Raw genomic sequence first — 20243 nt, 5'->3', positions numbered from 1 at the left:
CAAATCATCTTCACCCAGCTCAAGGAAGGCACTTGAATCAGAGGAGGACAAAGGAAGTGTTTCAAAACCGCCATGAAGACTTCTCTTAAAAAATGTAACATGTATGTCAATGCATAAGAGACCCTCATTCAGAAAAATTGACTTGGAGGAAACTCCTGTATGAAGGGACACGATTGTTTGAGAACACCTCGGCAGGAGAATGTATGAAAAAGGAACTGGAAAAAAGAATGTCAATCATCCCAAGGTCACTTCCACCTCCAGAAACGTCTGCCAAACATGCGGTCAGGTATATGGCTCTAGGATCGGGCGCATCAGCCACACAAAGACCCACAGAACCCAGGGCCAGTAACATGGAATTTTCCTAGGTGGGCAGTCATACTCATAAGTGAGTGTACCAACGATGACAGTAAAACAGTTCCTGTACTTGCGTGCATGTCTCTGTGCGTGTGTTTGCGTGCACATTTCTGTGTAATTGGGAATGCATATTTGTATTTATGGACCTTGTGGAGATTTGGAAGGTTTTGAACCATTTGGACACTTTAAGGGTTTGAAGGGAATCCACGTGGTTTCTTGGAAAATGAGGTCAACAGTCTAACATGGGCTATTCTACCTCTGATCATTGAAACTCAAATGTCTTTGGAAAAATAGCCAAGCAAAGCTTTTGTGAGGGGCCAAAATTTGCTTTTGTGAAGGGGGTTATTGCACATAATGACTTGAAAACCTGACTTTCAATGAGACAATGGTGCCTCTGTGCTGATGGCTGCCTAGTAACTGTTTCAGGACTTGATTTCTTTGTCTTCCAAAGATGAAGGTAGGCTGCTAGTCTGAGTTGAAATTCTTGGGAACCTGTCAGTGCTTCCACATCTCAGTATTTTGACTATCTTGTATACACTGGGAAGCTGTACTGTAACACTATCCAAACTGTTACATCCAACCTGATTTTCATTCAAACAGAAGGCTTGTTTGGAAGATCTTCGACTGAACTGAGGTTGCCAGCAATTTAGTATTGTCACCAAGAAAACCGATGAACTGTGAAAATTAATCAAATCCTTTTTTTTTATTTTTTAGACAATTGGCATTAAGCATGTTAATCTTTTGGCTATTTTCAAATATCACCTCTGCAAGGTTTTTGTTGTCTTTTGTGCTGTATGAGTGTATCTTTGTTAATGATAAAAGGGAATATAGTTCTATTCTGGATTGTAGCTTGTTAATCGGTGTTGCCACTTATTTTTAAGAGTGAGTTTGTTTTTTAATAAACGTATGTTTTTGAGCTTGTTAAAGAAGTTTGGTGAATGTCATAAAAACATAAGTGACAGTTAACAGAAAAAAAATGTAATGGTCAAGATTTGTCTAGGGATAGCATAGAACAGTGCTTTCAGATCAGCTGGCTGTTACGTGTAGTACATGATATGGTTAAGTATTTGGATTTGCACATAATTTGGAGCCTATCTTATACTGGCTAGTTTTGCACTACTGTCTGAAATGAATTTCTAGACTGACCTTCTCTGTGCTTTGTGTATGTAAATATCCTACATTATGACAATTCAATGTTATGTTCTTGTTTAATGTTTTCTTTCCTCCTCTATTAGGAGAAAGCCAAGTTACTCATATTTTGTGAAAATGGTTACGTGGTTCAAGCTGCGTATCCAGAATTTAAGGAACTCGATACAACATTAACATTTGAAATTCCCCTTCTGAAGCAGTGTTTTCATTTCAAGAGCATCAGGTCGAGCATTGAGGTAATTTTTGCACCATTAGTTATACCTATTAAGAGCCTGTCAAACTGTCAGAATGGGGCTAATTTGCAAAGAATGTCTCAGTGCACGGGGAAATTGAACAATTTGGCACAAAGAAGGTCATTCAACTCATGTAAGGTGTTACCCTGAGATCTGGCACCTTCCTCTCAGAAATTTAATGTTGCACAAGTTATAATATTCAATGTATTCAATTTTACATTTTATCTATTATCTGTATCCATGGATCCATTTCCAGTTTGCAGTTGTTACGATCTGTCAGGCACAAGTTTGGCACAATAACCAGCTTGTTGGTGAAGAACTAGTTGGGTAGATAAACCAAATGCAATAAATATAAAGCATATGAAGATTGAGAAGGCATTTGGTAACATTGCTCTTAGATAAAACTGCTCTTAGACAAATTATGTTTAGAACATAGAACAGAGTACAGTACAGGCCCTTCAGCCCACGATGTTGTGCCAACCTATTATCCTACTCTAAAATCAAACTACCCTGCATACCCTATATTTTACTATCATCCATGTGCCTATCCAAGAGTTGCCCAAATGTCCCTAATGTATCTTGACTCCACCACCACCGCCGGCAGCGCATTCCATGCACCCACCACTCTCCGTGTAAAGAACCTATTCTTGACATCTCCCCATACCTTCCTCCAATCACCTTAAAATTATGCCCCCTCGTGATAACCGTTTCTGCCCTGTGAAAAGTCTCTGGGTATCCACTCTATCTATGCCTCTCATCATCTTGTACACCTCAGTCAAGTCACCTCTCATCCTTCTTCGTTCCAATGAAAAAAGCCCTCAACCCTTCCTCATAAGACCTGCCCTCCAGTCCAGGCAGCATCCTGGTAAATCTCCTCTGCACCCTCTCTAAAGCTTCCACATTCTTCCGAAAATGAGGTGACCAGAACTTAATACAATATTCCAAGTGTGGTCTAATCAGGGTTTTATAGAGCTGCAACATAAATTCGCGGCTCTTAAACCCACTTCCCCTGCCAATGAAAGCCAACACACCATATGCTTTCTTAACAATCCTATCAACTTGGGTGGAAACTTTAAGAGTTCTATGGACGTGGACCCCAAGATCCCTCCGTTCCTCCACACTGCCAAGAATCCTGCCATTAACCCTGTATTCTGCTTTCAAATTTGACCTTCCAAATGAATCACTTCACACTTTTCTGGGTTGAATTCCATCTGCCACTTCCTTGCCCAGTTCTGTATCCTGTCAATGTCTCGTTGCAACCTACAACAGCCCTCCACAATATCCACAGCTCCACCAACCTTTGTGTCATCGGCAGACTTACTAACCCACCCTTCCACTTCCTCATCCATGTCATTGATAAAGATCACAAAGAGCAGAGATCTAAGGTCATCCGGAAGTTCATTCCACACACGAACTCTGTGTAAAAAAGGTTGCCCCTCCTGTCTTTCTTAAATCTCTCTCATGTCACCTTTTATGTTTTTGTTACAAGAGAAAATAAAAAAAGCATGGATAGAAAGTTGTTTGGCAGGCAGGGATTTCAACAGACAGGGTAAATGAATATTGTTCAGATTAAGGAAAGGTTTACAAGTGACTCATCCCAGCATTGGGAGCTTGGTGGAAGCACTTGCCATGAAAGTGTGTGTTATATTATTGTTATGTGAAACTTGGATTCTGTAGTAGAGCCATAGATTCAAAAAACATGGAAACAGACCCTTCAGTCCAACTTGTCCTTGCCGACCAGATATCCCAATCTGACCTGGTCCCATTTGCATTTAGCCCATATCCCTCTAAACTCTTCCTATTCATGTACCCATCCAGTTGCTTTTTAAATGTTGTAATTGTACCTGCCTCCACCACTTTCTCTGGCAGCTTATTCCATACACGCACCACACTCTGTGTGGAAAAGTTACCCATCAGATCCTTTTTAAAGTCTTTCCCTCTCACCTTCAACCTATGTGTTGTAGTTTTGGACTCTCCTAACCTGGGAAAAAGACCTTGGTTATTCACCCTATCCATGCCCCTCATGATTTTATAAAACTCTGTGAGGTTACCCCTCAGCCTCTGCTGCGGCAGGGTAAAAAAGCCTATTCAGCCTCTCCCTATAATTCAAACCCTTTAGTCCCAGCACCATCCTTGTAAATCTTTTCTGCACCCTCTCAAATTTAACAACTCCTTTCTATAGAAGGATGACCAGAATTTTATGCAGTATTCTAAAAGTGGCCTCACCAATGTCCTGTACAGCAGCAATGCGATGTCCCAGCTCCTAAATTCAATGTTATGACTAATGAATGCAAGTGTGCCAAATACCGCCTTCACCACCCTGTCTACCTGTAACTCCACTTTCAAAGAACTTTCAAGCACCTTCACCTCAAGGTCTCTCAGCTGAGAGGCTGCCTGCCGTGCAGAGCTGTGTACATGAGTAAATACCCAATGAGCATCTGTTTACGCTGCCTTCAGCATTTTGCTGCTGGTAGAGTAGCCGCTATGGGGACTTATAATAATTGGTATCATAGAGGTAGCCTCCCTGCCACAGTCTAAGATAACAGTCTAGGATTTGGGATGACACAGTGGCTCAGTGATTAGCACTGCTGCCTCACAGCACAGGGACCCGTGTTTGATTCCAGCCTTGGGTGACTGCCTGTGTGGAGTCTTCACATTCTCCCCACATCTGCGTGGGTTTTCTCTGGGTGCTCCGATTTCCTCCCACAGTCCAAAGATGTGCAGGTTAGGTAGATTGGCCAATGGAAATGCAGGGTCACAGAGATAGAATAGGTCTGGTTGGATGCTCTTTGGAGGGTCAATGTGGACTCAATGGGCCGAATGGCCTGCTTCCACACTGGAGGGACTCTATGATGATGAACTGAACTAAGCTTCATGGGCTAAAGGAGGAGCCACATCTGTGTGCCAGTGATATTCCTGCCGCCCCCCGCCACCCCATGCCTACCAACCCTTGGTCTTCAGAACTGTTTTTAACTTGGCTCTTGAAAGCTTCAGGTTCCTGTATTCCTCAGCATCGCCCACTTGTCTCACTGGCACTGCTGGGATATTAGATTTGCCTGCCCCTGATTAGTCCAACACCATCAGGAATCTGCCAGCCTTCAGGCACAGAGGCTGTCAATTGTGAGGCTGCCTGTGGTAGAATTGCTAAGCAGATTGAATTGACAGACTCGGCACTGCTTTTTGTCTTGAAATTGGTACCCTGTACAGTTCATCCCACTTCTTTTTAATTCGTTCATTGGCTAGCATTTATTTCCCATCCCTAGCTACCCTGGAGAAGGTGGTGGTGAACTGCCATAGACACGTTAACTGTAAGTACACCCACAATGCTTTCTGGGAGGAAGTTCCAGGATTTTGACCCAGCAATACTGAAGGAATAGCGATGTTTTTCCAGGTCAGGTTGGTGAATGGCTTGGTGGGGAACTTGCAAATCTTTGTATTCACGTATACCCTGCTGCCCCCATCCTTTTAGATGGTATGATTGTGTGATTGGAAGGTCCTATCTAAGGATCTAAGAATTTCTGCAGGTGGTCTATGCTGCTGCTACTGAACAACAGTGGTGGAGAGAGTGAACATCTGTGGATGTGCTGCTAGTCAAGAAGGATTCTTTAACTCAGAAGATGTCAAGCTTGTTGAGTGTTGTTGAAGCTGCATTCATCCAAGCAAGTAGGGAGTAGGCCATCACACTCCTGACTTGTGCCTTGTAGATGGTGGACAAACTTTGGAGAGTCAGAAGCTGAGTTACTCACTTCAGGGTTCCTAGCCTAGCCTTTTGCAACCATAGTATTTATGTAACTAGTCCAGTTGCGTTTCTCGTCAATGGTAACCCCCAGTGTATTGATAGTTGGTAATTCAACGATGGTGATTCCATTGAATGTCAAGGTGCAATGGATAGTTTCTTTCTTGTTAGAGATGGTCATTGCTTGGCATTTGTGTGGTACAAATATTACTTGCCACCAGTTAGCCCAAACCTGGATATTGTCCCAGTTCTGTTGCATTTGGACATGGACTGTTTCTGCATCTGAGGAGTCACGAATGGTGACTTTGAGCAATCATTGGTGAACACCCCAATTCTGACCTTATGATGGAGGGAAATTCCGTTTCCTGCTAAGTAGCCAATCCTCTATCCGTGCTGATATGTTAGCACCAATGCCAGGAACTCTTAGCTTGTGCAATGACCTTTTATGTGGCATCTTATCAAATGCTTTTCAGAGCTCAAAAACAATACATCACCCATTTCCACTTTATCTACCCTGCTCATTAAATCCACAAAGATTTCTAATAAATCCATAAAGCATGATTTTCATTTCACAAAGCCATGTTGATTTTGACTAATAATACTATCTGTTCCTTAATAATGAAATCCAGCATTTTCCCAGTGACAGAGACCTTGACTAAGGTTTCCTGCTTTATGTTTCCCTCGTTTCTTGGACAAAAATGTTGTGTTTTCTGTTTTCCAGTTGAATGGAACCTTTCTAGGATCTAGGAAATTTGGAAGATTACAGCCAATGAACCCACATGAGCTGGTGTTTCAAATTTTCATACCTTAGGATGCATAATATGTGGAAAAATAGATTAGTTTATTATTATCTTTGCATTGAGATCCACAGTGTAATTAGGAGCCTGATTTGGGGTTGAAATCTTGGAATTTCCTCCCTGAAAGCACTGACGATGTACCTATATTCCAAGGACTGCTGTAATTCAAGAAGGCAGCTCACCACCATCTTTTCAAAGCAATTTGAGATGGGCGATTAATGTTGGCATACCTAGCAATGGCTATACCCAGTTAAAGATTTTTAAAAAGTAGCATTTGCCCACCAAATCTAGGGAAACCAGGCAGCAAACTGGAAAAGAGAGCTGGAGGTCCAGTAGGTGAGTGCTTTTTATAGCACAGTGCTGATGGTTTTTCCTAGCTGACACCTCCAGCAAACTGTTGGCTTCTCCAATGCTGAATGTAGCCAATCTCCTACATCCCAGGTAATGGCTACCCTAACATTGTCTTTGTGAGGGATCATTCCTAAAAGTTCCCAGTTATGGCTTCGTGCAGTTGGATTCACTACAATCCAGTCAGCCAGCCTGTCCATTTGTCCAACAGCTTAGGAAAAATGAAAAGAAAAATGATGATAATGAGGTCCTGAGATAACAAGGTGTAGAGCTGGATGAACACAGCAGGCCAAGCAGCATCAGAGGAGCAGGAAGGCTGACATTTCGGGCCTAGACCCTTCTTCAGAAATGGCTGCTCCTGCTCCTGCTCCTGCTCCTGCTCCTCTGATGCTGCTTGGCCTGCTACGTTCATCCAGCTCTACACCTTGTTATCTCAGATTCTCCAGCATCTGCAGTTCCTACTATTTCTATAATGAGGTCCTGTCTGTATTTAAATATCAAAGTCATTTTGTTGTCTCTTAAAATAGAAATAGACTTCATAAATGAAATCTATATTAAGGGAGCAAAGTGTAAAAACTGACCCAAGAGTATTATTCATAGAATCATACAGTACAGAAATACTCCTTCAGCCCATCAAGTCTGTACTGCCAAAAATATACTACTAACCTACAGTAGTTCTACTTTCCCACTCTAGGCCTATAAGCTTGAATGTTATGATACCTCAAATGCTCTATTTAAAGGCTGTGACTCTTCTTGTGCAACTACCCTTGCAGGCAGTGCGTTCCAGACCCCAACCCCACCCCCATCCTCTGGGTGAAAACATTTTCCCCTAAATCCCCTCTAAAACTCCTGCCTTCCACTTTAAAATTATGCCCCCCTTTATCGATCCTTCAAGTAAGGGGAACAGCTGCTTACCATTCACCCTGTCCATGCCCTTAAGAATATTATATACATCTATCAGGTCACCCCCAACCTTCCTTGCTCCAAAGAAAACAACCTGAACTTATCCAGCCTCTCTTCATAGCTGAAATGCTCCATCCCAGGCAACGTCCTGGTGAATTTCCTCTGCACCCCCTCCAGTGCAGTCACATCCTTCCTATTGTGTGCTGACTGGAACTGCACAAAGTTCTCAAGCTCTAGCCTAACCAAAGTTCTGTACAACTCCAACATGACCTCCCTGCTCTTATCAACTGTGCACAACTGATAAAGTCAAGTGTCCTGTATGCCTTCTTAACTACCCTTTAACCTGTCCTGCCACCTTAAGGGATCTGTGGACGAGTACCACAAGAGTCCTTTGTTCCTCTGAGCTTCCTCATGTCTTGCCATTCATTGAGTACCCTGTTGTCTTGTTCCTCCTTCCAAAGTGCATCTCCTCACATTTACAAGGGTTAAATTCCTTCTGCCATTGATCTGTCTGTCCATCTGACCATTCCGTTTATATCCTTTTGTAACCTAACAACTTCCTCCTCACTGTCAACCACCCAGCTAATCATTGTGTCATCCACAAATTTACTTATCATACTTTCCACGTTCTCACCTACATCCTTTATAAATATCACAAACAATAAGGGACTCAGTTCACTACCGCACACTGGGCTCCAGTGACACAAACAGCCCTCTATCACCACTTTTTGTCTCCTGTCACAAAGCCAATTTTTGATCTATTTTGCCAAGTTACCCTGGATCCTATTAGCTTTCACTTTCTTTATCAGTTGCCCATGTGGCCTTGTTGAAACCCATATAAACTATATCAACTGCCCTATCCTCATCCAAACACTTGGTTACCGCCTTGAAAATTCCACCAGTTTTCTTAGGTATGACCTCCCTCTGACAAAACCATGCTGACTATCTCCCTAAACTGCCTTTCTAAACTGAGAATAATTTTCTTCTTCACTATTTACTCCAATAGTTTCCCTACCACTGATGTTAGACTCAGCATTTGGTAATAAACTGAGACTGTAACATTTCTAATCATTACATTTCTGTCTGTTTTGTTGTGGTAGAGAAATGCAGAAATTGAGCGGAGGCAGAAGATAAAGGATCAAAAAGAGAAAGAAAAGCAAGAAAGGCTCAAAGAAAAGAAGAAAATGACAGAAAAGAATCCAGAATTGGCTGCTGAGCAAGAGGAAGAGGAAGAGGACGAGGAGGAGGAAGAAGAGGAGGAAGAGGAGCCACTCCCAGCGATATATATTCCTCCTGAACCAAATGCCGTATTATGTGGTTTCTACTCAAATCCGGGGTGTTTCTGGTTATCTGTGGTAAGTTCCAATAATCACAACAAAGTAATGTTCAAATAAATTCCTAAAATGTATAATGGTCATTAATTAAACATTCAGGTACTGAGAAAGGTCCTCCAGAGGATCCGGAGAAGCTTTACTAAAAATGGTGCCAAGAATAATGGGATTCTTTTATGTGGAGAGACCAGTGAAACACTGATAGTTCTTGGAGCAAAGAAGGTTATTGAGAAGTAAATTGAGATATTCAGATTGATGAGTAATTTTGATGGAGTATAAAAGGAGAAATTGTTTCCAATGGTTGAAGGGTTACTTGATCATATTATTCTTTAAAAAGAGTTGCTACTGTCATTAGAGCTAAATGGCCTCTTTCTCTACCATAAGATTCTATGACTCTATTTGCTACTTCTATGAAGACTGCCATTGTTTAATGTGTTTTAGTTACCTTGTGTATGCATTTGTTCTGAAATCTCTATGGTTAAAGCCCTGCAATTACTCCAGCAATTACCTCTGGGTTCTCCCTCTGTGGTGATGGAGGCTTGGAGTAAACCCCATTGTTGTGTGGAGAAAATAAGTTATCACTGGGCCTCCCTGGAAATTGTGGTGGTGGAGTGGACAACCGAGAAGAATTTGACAAAACCAAAGACCATCCATGGTGCATGGTTAAGTGGACACCACAGTTTAAAATGTCACACGCAAAGTGCATCACACTTCCAAATGATGCCACTCAATTGATTGACACATTTGACTGCAATCTATTAAGTATTTTATAATTTTATATTAAATATTATTCCTATCAGATGGAACTTGTTGCAGACAAACATAAATTACTTCATGAAGAAGCTCCATGAATATGTTCCCAATAATTGAGAAACGTCTGCCTTCCTGCTCCTATGATGCTGCTTGACCTGCTGTGTTCATCCAGCTCTACACCTTGTTATCTCTTATATTGAGAAAGACTGTTGATTTAAAAGTCCTGAGATAGTGAAGCAGTTCATTCCCCTGTAGTGCAAGTCCACGCAACCACTAACTCCAACAAGAAAGAATCTAACCATCTCTCCATCACTGAATTTCTCATAGTTACCTTTGACCAGAGGCTCAGCTGGACCTACCAGATTTCGAACTTGCCAAATTCCTGCACATGTGGTGGGAAGGCTGGTATTAAACCGGTGGGAAGGCTGGTATTAAACCAGTGGCAGGCAGACCTGAATGACAAGGAAATCTGTACAGGATGCTTATGTCCTCTTGGGGTGTGGAGGGATTCAAAGGCGAGCAGTATCTGCTCAAGGAACCTGGCATTGAGAAGGGGGAATTGTGGCCCAGTGAGAACCCCTTGCCCTTCCTGCTGAACTCCCTCCCTATAAATACCTCTCCCATGCCCCCCACCCTGTGAAACCTCTCTCGCCATCTCTTAATTAGGCCTGGATCACTTCATGATTCTGTTCTCCTGGTAGATATATTTCTCACATCACTTGATGGCTCTGCTGAGGAAAAGAGCTGCCATGCTCTGATTGTCTGGCAGTTCTTGGTAGGTAATATTTCTCATTCCTGGGGTCCTGATCTTATGGAAGGCTTGGCGATGACCTGGTCATTGCCAGATTGGTTCATAATTCAGCAGCCCTTCTCCAAAGAAGCAATATGTGTCTCTGGTCTGCTCCCCCCATATCAGTGATACAGTTTTCCCCATGCCACAGGACAAAATGTGGAAGGCAGCAGGTCAACAACTTCATATGATAATGAGGTGGAAAGACTACATGTAACAATGTGCAAAACATATGCAGCACAAAAATATCTCTGAAATAAAATTGAATACGTATTGTTCAGCAAGACCAAATTCATTACAATAATATACAGAACTTGCCTTTAGTTAGCACCTTTTGCATAGCAAAACATCCACGTCCTTTTCAGGTGTTATTTCAATGCTGGCTGCAGAGAAGGTTATGCTAGAATTTGTTGCTTAAAAATGTCAATGTCCTGGCAGTTGTTGAAGCTTCTGAGGAAGTTCTGATCTTCAGACCCTTCAGGAGTCCTGAGGAAGGGTCACCAGACCACAAATGTTAACTCTGAGTTTTTCTTCACAGATGCTGCTAGACCTGCTGAGCTTTTCCAGTAACTTCTGTTTTTGTTCCTGATTTACAGCATCTGTAGTTCTTTCGGTCTTCACAACTGGTCTGTAGCCATAACCTTAAGAAGTGTGCAATTGTTTATATATGCTTCACTTCAAACTGTTCTTCCTAACTTGTCACTGGATGACTTCTTAATCCAACACTGTAATACTGCAAAACTGTTGGGTGTACTTATCAAGACATATTTAAAATAGGACTTATACATCAGAAAGGAAGACACTGGTGGGAATAATCTGTAGGTCTCTGACAGTAGCTATACAGTGGGACAGAAAATGAATCAGGAGAAAAGAGGGATGTGTAACAAAGGCAGTACATAATCATGGGTGACTTTAACTTTCATGTAGATTGGGATGGTCAGACTGGCAGAGGAAGTCATGGGGAAGATTCATAGAGGTATTTACGCCAGTTTCTGAGAACAATATGTTGTGGATCCAACCAGGAACCAAGCTATTTTGGATTTGGTGATATGTCGTAAAGCAGGTTTAATTAATGATGTTAGAGCAAAAGGCTTGCTGGGAAACAATGACCATAACAGTAGAATTTAGCTTTCAGTTTGAGGGGTGGAGGGGATGGATCTTGGTTCTGAAGTAACTATGCTAAGTTTACGTAAAGATAATTACAAAAGAATGTGGGCAGAGGTGGCTGGAGCAGAATTGGAAAGGAGTTAGCATCAAAGACGGTTAAGGCACATTGGCTGACATTTAACAAAATAGCTAATGGTTCACAGCAAAGATATATTCCAGTGGGGAAGAAGGATTCTAGGAAGGGGATAAGTCAATCATGGTTAACCTGAGAAGTTAAGGATAGCGTGAAATTGAAGGAAAAATGATACAATGTGACAAAGACTAGTGGTAAGCCAGAACCGAAAAAAAGACAACCAGAAATAATAAAGAGGAGACAAACTATGAGGCTAAACTTGCAAGTAATATCAAGATGGGCAGCAATAACTTCTTTAAATGTATAAAAAGAAAGAAAGAGTCCGAAATGAACATCAGTCTCATAGAGAATGAGGCTGGAAAATAATAATGGGGAAACCAGGAAATGCTTTACGAGTTGAATAAATACTTTGCATCTGTCTTCATGGTAGAAGACATGAGTAACATCCCAAAATTATTAACTAATTAAGGGGTAAAAGAAAGCGAGGAAATCAATACAATAAATATCACCAGGGAGAAAAAAAAAATTAGGGGAACTGATGGGACTATACACCAATACAACCCCTGGATCTGATAGGATGGATCAGAGATATTAAAAGGAGTGGCTAGAGAGATAGTGGATGTACTTCTAAGAATCATTAGATTCTGGAAAAGTCCCAGAGGACTGGAAAACTGCCAATGTACCATTATTTAAAACTGGAAGGAGAAAAATTGCAGGTACCTGGAGGCCAGTTAGCTTAATCTGTAATTGGGAAAATTTTCATATCTATTTTAAAAAATGTAATAGTAGAGCATTTAGGAATACACAATATGGTCAAGCAGAGTCAATATGGCTTCATGAAGGGGAAATCATATCTAATAATTTTACTGGAATTCTTTGAGGCAGTAACAAACTGGATAGATAAAGGGAAGCAGTGGATGTAATACAATACAGAGTTGTATTATTTATTTTTACTTTGAATGAGAGCTGTTAGCAATGTTGTTCAGAAGGGTGCCTGGGATAATCATTTACTAGGGTCAGTCTCCTGTGATGCTACACTGAAAGCTGCTGTCATGGTGGCCACAGTGAAGTACAGTCAGTTAAAAACTGCCAAATTGTCCATACATTTGACAGGAATATAAGATTGTTGCAGCAGACAAAACAGCAGCAGCAACAATGCTGTACAGTCCCAGGTTGTAGTCACAGATATTCCTCCACCTTCTTATTCTTTCTCATGGCCATCTGGAGGAAGACTTCAAGTATACTCCACATTGTTCCAATGCTGATTGAAAAGAGCCCTCAACTGGGAGAAGCAAATAATGCACTCCTTTACCAGTCGTCTGCATTTGAATGTTTCAAACTTGTTTGAGTTTTTACTCCTGTAAACCTGTAAAAATTTCTGCATTTGCCACTGTTCCAATGACTTGGATGGGGATAATGAATGCACTATAGCCAGTTTTGAGGAGGACAGAAGAAAATGTGGGAGGCCAGTGATGAGAATGACGCAAGGAGTTTACAGAAGGATATAGAAAAGTTAAAAGTGGGTGGGCAAAAACTTGAAAGTTATGCACTTGGCAGGAAGAATAGAGGAGCAGAATATCATTTAAATGCAAAAAAGCTGCAGAAAGCTACAACATAGAACATAGGACAGGACAGCACAGTACAGGCCCTTCTGTCCACGATGTTGTGCCAACCTATTATCCTACTAACATCAATCTACCCTGCATACCCTACATTTTACTATCTCCATGTGCCTATCCAAGAGTCGCTTAAAAGTCTCTAAAGTATTTGACTCCACTACCACTGCCGGCAGCGCATTCCACACACCCACCACTCTCTATGTGAAGAACCTACCTCTGACATCTCCCCTATACCTTCCTCCAATTACCTTAAAATTATGCCCCCTCGTAATAGTCATTTCCGCCCTGGGAAAAAGTCTCTGGCTATCCACTCTATCTATGCCTCTCATCATCTTGTAAACCTCTATCAAGTCACCTCTCATCCATCTTCGCTCCAATGAAAAAAGCCGTAGCTCCCTCAACCTTTTCTCATAAGACCTGCCCTCCAGTCCAGGCAGCATCCTAGTAAATCTCGTCTGCACCCTCTCTAAATCTTCCACATCTTTCCTATAATGAGGTGACCAGAACTGAATACAATAACAGAGAGATTTGGGAGACCTAATTAAGTCATAAAAACCCAGCAAGTTCAATGGGTAATAGGGAAGAGAAATGGAATCTTGGCCTTTATTTTAATAAGAATGGTGTTAAAAAAAGGTTTTGCTCAATTTATACAAGGCACTAGCCAGACCACAGCTAGAATCATGTGAATAGCTTTGGGCTCCTTATCCAAAGGAAGATATAATGGCTTTGGAGGAAGTCCAGAGAAGGTTCACTAGGCTGGAGGGGCTGTCTTATGTGGAGAGGTTGAGTAGGTTGGTGACTTGAAAGGAATTCGGGGATTTACATATACATATTAGTCAACTAAAACCTTCTAACTGACTAAAGATTTAACAGCATCCTAGGTTTGTTTAATACAAGTTCATCAGTGGTGTGACCGTTTGATCTTTTACTTATAAATTGTGAGTCTGATACTACCTCTCTCAGTAACACCCGAAGAAGGAAAGAGGCTCTGAAAGCTTGTGTTTTCAAGTAAACCTGTTGGACTATAACCTGGTGTTGTGTGATTTCTGACCCGGCATGATATGGGAGCTGCTGGACCCGATTGTAGTTCGTAGTGACCACATCTGCAGCAAGTATTGGTTGCTTGAGGAACTCCAGCTCAGTTGATGAGCTGGAGTCTGAGCTTCGAACCATGCAACACATCGGGGAGGGGGAAAGTTACCTGGACGCTGTGTTTCAGGACGCAGTCACACCCCTTGGATAACTACCTTGAATTTGATCAGGGACAGGAAGGCATGACTATGAGTGACTTAACACTTGAGTGCAACTTACAAGGTCATGCCAGAGATGAGCACCTCAAGTAGTGTGACTTACGATTGAATGTTGGAATTAAATGTTTCAAGGAGTTCAGCGGAGGGAGGAGAGAGCTATTTCATCGGTTTTGTCTAAACGAAGCAGTTCATTTGTGAGTAGGATTGGTGAGTATCTCCAGTCTTTAAACTCTGTTATGTCTTTAGTTTGTGTTACAGTCTCTAGCCTTTATTTTCTCTTTTTCTTAGAAATAACTAGTCAGGTATTAACTGACATTGGTGTGTATAAAATGAAATAAAAATTTCAGTAAACATACAATAAAAATACAGATTGGGGATTCTTCAAGTTTAAAGATCAGTGTTACTAGAGTGATTTCATTGATAACTTTAATAAAGTATGATAGAGATGGCAGATCAGGTGATGATTTGCACCTGTGGAATGTGGGAACTGCTGGACGCTACAACGAGCCACAGGGAACACATCTGTGCAAGTGTTTACAGTTTAAGCAACTTCAGATCCAACTCAAGAAGCTGAAATCCAAGCTGTAGATGTTACCCCACATCAGGGAAGGAGAAAGAAATCTGGGCTTTTTGATCCATGAGGCTGTTACACCTCTCAATTAGATAATTCAAAGTTGGCCTGTGAACAAGAAGAAGAAGGTGTGATTGTAGGTGAGGAGGTGAGATCCAAGGGGTAGCTTTCAAGGAGCCTCTCTCCTTGCAATGTCCAGCAGCTATGAGGTTCTTACAAGCTGTGTGGCTGAGGGGCGTGATTGCAGGGAGGATGAATGACCTGACCATGACACCATGGTAAAGGAGCTAATCAAGTAGCGGGTGGAAATAGGAACATAGTAATGGTTGTAGGGGGATTGATACCATTGTCTGCAGCCACGAGAGTGACTCCTGAAGGCTGTGTTGCCTGCCTGGTGCCAGGATTAGGTGCGTCTGCTCAGAGCAGGGGAGAAACTTGGAGTGGGAGGGGAGGGATCAAATTGTCGTCATCCATGTTGGTACTAACTACATTGATAGGAATGGCAATGGAGTTCTGCTGAAAGATTTTGAACAGTTAGGAGCTAAATTAAAATGCAGAACTCCAAGGTAATAATCTGAAGATTAATATCTGAACCACAGGACACTAGTGCAGAGTAAATAAAGTCAAGGAGCTAAGACTTGAACATAGTCCAGTGTCATGTCTTATCCATACAATGGACAAACTTTGACTGTTAAATTTTGAATTTCTAATGATGTAAAGATCCTAATATAATGAAGTGAACATTATACTCTTCTTTCTACAATTTTTCTATGCTTTATTTTGCTTGGAACCATTGATAGTAAAACATGGTTCATTTGGCCGTTGGTATGATGGCAGTTGTTTTGAAATAAGCATACCTTTGAATTGAAATTGAAAAGTGATCAGACAAAATCTGGTACCAAACTGCGTAATGAAATATTATGATTGATGACCAAACATTTGGCCAAAAAGACAGATTTTAAACAGTATCATATAGAAGGATAAAAAGTGAAAGAATCAAACAGGTTGGGGGAGGAAATTGCAGAGCTAAGGGTTTTAGACAGCTGATGGCCAGACTTGGAATGGATGGTTGTAAGTCTGAAAGAGATATGAAGCAATGAGCCCATGATGGAATTTGAAAGGGATGAACATTTTAAAATGGAGGCATAGCCAGACTGCGAGCCCGTATAAGTGAGCAAGCATGCTGTGATGGGTGAATGTGACTTAATACTAGTTAGGATAAAGGCAGTAAAATTTAGTAAATAAAAACCGAAAGAACTGCGAATGCTGTAAATCAGGAACAAAAACAAAGTTGCTGGAAAAGGGCCTTCAACTAGGTCCGACCCATCTCCTGCACTTCCACCCTCACCCCTTCTCTTCCCTCCCACAACAGCGATAGGGTTCCCCTTGTCCTTACCTACCATCCCTCCAGTTTCCACATCCAGAAGATCAGCAGATGCCATTTCTGCCACCTCCAGCAAAATGCCACCACCAGACACATATTCCCATTCCCTCCCTTGTCCGCCTTACACCAGGGATCATTCCCTCTGGACCACCCTGGTCCACACTTCCTTTGCCCCCAACAACCCCCCATACCCCTATAACTGGCCCATTTACCTCCTCCGTCTCCAGTATCTAAGGGCCCAAAACATACCTTTCAGGTGAAGCAACACTTCACCTGGACTTCCCAGAATATAGTCTACTGCATTCGCTGCTCGTAATGTGGTCTCCTTTACACTGGGGAAACAAAGCGTAGACTGGGTGACCGATTTGCAGAACATCTACGTTCTGCTCGCAAAAAAGACCCTGAACTACCTGTTGCCTGCCACTTTAATGCACCACCCTGTTCCCTGGCCAACATCTCTGTCTCTGGTTTGCTGAAGTGTTCCAGCGAACCTTAACGCAAGCTGGAAGAACAACACCTCATTTTTCACTTGGGGACCCTGCAGCCCTCCAGACTCAACATCGAGTTCAATAATTTTAGGGCCTAAACCCTCCCATGTCCCAGCCCTCTACCCCACACACCAGGCTTTGTTACCACATAGCCTGCCGTTACACACCCCCTGTTGTTAGTCACTAATAATCCCCATTAACAACTATTCACCCTCCCAGCCTGATTGTTATCAACTCTTTGTCTGTCCAACTGATCTTCTCTCAATCCTATCGTTTACTCCCTACCCCATCCCCCTCCCTTTTTTCTGCGTATAAACTGACGTTTTTCAAGCCACTATTAGTTCTGAGAAAGGGTCACCGGACCCGAAACGTTATCTCTGCTTTTTCCTTCACAGATGCTGCCAGACCTGCTGAGCTTTTTCAGCAACTTTGTTTTTGTTGCAGTGAAATTTAGGATGGATCCAATATACGTAGCGGATTTGGGGGGAATGGGAGGCCAGCCAGCAGAACATTGGAATAGTCAATTCTCAAGATAGCAAAGAGAATTGTTGAAGGAGTGCCTCTTCCCTTGATAGCTGTGTAACTTGACTGTTACGAATTCAGAAACTCAATACAAAGTAGGCACATATCAGGAAATTGCAGCCGAAATGTTTACAGTCATTTCTAATACAGTCCACTTGGCAATCCCTAACTGTAAGGGCATTAACTGTAGGCTGCCATGTCTGGCTTGAAAGCATGCGCAGTGTAGGGATTGTGATGTTAAACAATGTTGAATGCAGATTTGGTGCACAAACTACCAAATTGGACCTCACGGGTGCAACTTACCTATTTTTCCAATCAGCTTGTTCAGATATGTTATTACACACCCCTGAAGCAGGTGGGATTTGAACCTGGGCCTCCTGGTTGGGGTATGGACATTACTTCTGCACCACAAAAGGGCCTCATGGGTCCTGTTTTTCTTCAGTTTACCTATTTTATCAGTCAGCATTTTCAGAGATATATTTACACACCTCTGGAGCAGGTGGGACTTGAATCTGGGCCTCCTGGGTCAGCCATAGGGACACCACCACTGCGCCAGAAGAAGACCCTTCACAGGTCCTGTTAACGCTCTGTTTTAATCATTTCCAGCTGAACATGCATGTTGTTGCATGAGGGATCCCCAGCTGGCCTGATTTAAAGGGATCACCATGGGACCTCCAGATGAGATAATTTTTGACTTTGTTGGTGAAGACTTCATGGAAAGTACTTTGCTGTATGTTATTGAAAGTGTTTTGAAAATCATTTGGATTTTCAAGGTAATATTGCTTGACTTTGACCAGGCAGTCAGAGTTGGAAGGCTTGTCTGGGAGAGACTGCTTTCAGTCATCGTAAAAATAGCTGTGTTTCGTCTTAGACCCCCACAGCACAATTTGGAGAATAACACAGCAGAAAAGAAAGCTGTGTGGAGAAGGATCAGGAGGAAGGCTCTCAATCAAATGCATACCCATCAAGGGTCTTCAAGGAGTGTTAACCCTCTATTTACTTCAGCCAGGAGGGTCCTGCTTGGAGATGCCTCTTCCTGTAACTAGATCCATAGCTAGTCGCACAGCAGAGAACAGTGTTTCCTGTGAACATCAAGCCAACCATGTGCATCAATTTCCATGCTGAGGTGAGGAGAGGTATTTGGTATTTGGAAAGGAGATAGCATGACCTTTGTGGTTACACTGTCTACACTATAGAAGATAGCAGGATAAGATTGAAATGGGATTTGGGAAGGGATATAAAGCAGGATCAAACCATTATTTTGGATATTGTCATCGATTCCAGATGCAAACAGCCTAAGAGCTCTATCAAAGCCTTATTGAGACTTTTCTGCAGAATTCTGTAGCCTTATTACAAGCTGTGCATTGTGCAAACCACATTTGTGCCTGCGCCCCCTCCTGACCATACAATCAGTCAGCAACATTTTTATATTGAGCTGCAGGCCACATTCATGTCAATAAGTAGACAGCTGACCATTGCTACTTGGCTCAACACAGCTGATATTATGATCTCCCAGATTTCACAGGACCTAATCACATGTTTTGGAACTCAGTGCAGCAAACAGGGATAGGAGCAAATTACTGCAGATGCTGGAATCTGTACAGAAAACAAAAAATTCTAGAAATCACCGCGAGTCAGGCACCCTCCATGGAGAGAGCAAGATAACTTTTCGAATCTAGATGACTCTTCATCAGACCTGCCTGACCTGCTGTGATTTCCAGCAGTTTTTGTTTTCAGTACAGATTTCAGCTTCTCCAGTAATTTGCTCCTACATCATGTTTAATCGACTGCCACATTTCTTTGATGAATGTCCGCCCTGAAGAAGTTTTGCTCTTCCCAGCTCTGATGGAGAGTCATCTAGACTCGAAACGTTAGCTTGCTCTCTCTCCATGGATGATGCTGACCTGTTGTGATTTCAAAACAGGGATGGCACCTTAACTTTCAATTGGCAATTAACCACATAATTGGATACAAAAAAGTGGATTTGGAGTTGAAAGTTGGAATGAAAGGAAACCAGAAGCCTTAGCTACCATCTTTGTGGAATACAGTCTTCTCTAATGGGCTCAGGAGATGCACATGAGCCGTCCTCTGCCATTTCTCAGATGCTCTGTATCGATAGGCATGATCTCATTCTGTAAGACAGAGGGAAACAGAGTGTGTAGCAATGGGTTTGTGTGGTCTGATTGCTGTAACTATATATCTTGAGGTGTGTGGAAGTTCTGAGAGGTGTTAAGAGCCTAGCAGCATTGTCTCATGTATGAGTGTGAAGTGAATGTTAGGTGTTGAGTCCTGATTTCTCTCAGAAGGTCCTGAATCTTCGGAACTCTCTTCCTCAAAAGGCCATGGCAGCAGAATCCTGATTATTTTTAAGGTTGGATCGATAGATTCTTGGGAAGCAAGGGGGTGAAATATTATTGGGGGATAGTGGCAATATGGAGTTGAGGTTGTAATCAGATCAACCATGATCTTATTAAATGGCAGTGCAAGCTGAAAGGCAGTGTCATTTGAAAATCTATTTGTTGATCTTGGTCATCTATGTAAGCGCTGCATTTTTTTACAGCCTGGTAGCCAGTTACTGGAAATTGTGACCATCTGTTTTCCCCATGATGGGATCTGACTTTAAGGCTTCCCGATTTCCTGTGGAAATGAGGGGCAGAATTTTATTTGTGATTTACTGTTCCCAATAGTAGAACCAGAAGCGTGTGCCACTTCTGCTCTCTTGCTTAATTCTTTGCCCACTTGAATATAATTAAAATATGATTATATTTCCTTATA

At 42.1% G+C, this 20243-nt stretch overlaps 2 protein-coding genes across 2 annotated transcripts in view; one reads left to right on the top strand and one right to left on the bottom strand.

Annotated features, from left to right (window-relative positions):
* Nucleotides 1–20243, top strand: part of LOC109914114 (cilia- and flagella-associated protein 44-like) — a gene marked incomplete at its 5' end in the record, with an annotated part of 171890 nt that overhangs the window by 45648 nt on the left and 105999 nt on the right. The window contains 2 exons of the mRNA XM_048602549.1: nt 1590–1739; nt 8621–8875. Coding sequence (XP_048458506.1) covers nt 1590–1739; nt 8621–8875 — 405 coding nt within the window. The remainder of the gene's footprint in view (nt 1–1589; nt 1740–8620; nt 8876–20243) is intronic.
* The window catches only part of LOC109925926, a 250018-nt gene that overhangs the window by 227121 nt on the left and 2654 nt on the right, over nt 1–20243 (bottom strand). The gene's annotated exons all lie outside the window — the stretch shown is intronic.

Source organism: Rhincodon typus, chromosome 11, assembly GCF_021869965.1.
Source record: "Rhincodon typus isolate 14 chromosome 11, sRhiTyp1.1, whole genome shotgun sequence".
NCBI lineage: Eukaryota > Metazoa > Chordata > Chondrichthyes > Orectolobiformes > Rhincodontidae > Rhincodon > Rhincodon typus.
Note: the sequence above shows the minus strand (reverse complement) of the source record. Positions and strands in the feature narration are given on the sequence as shown.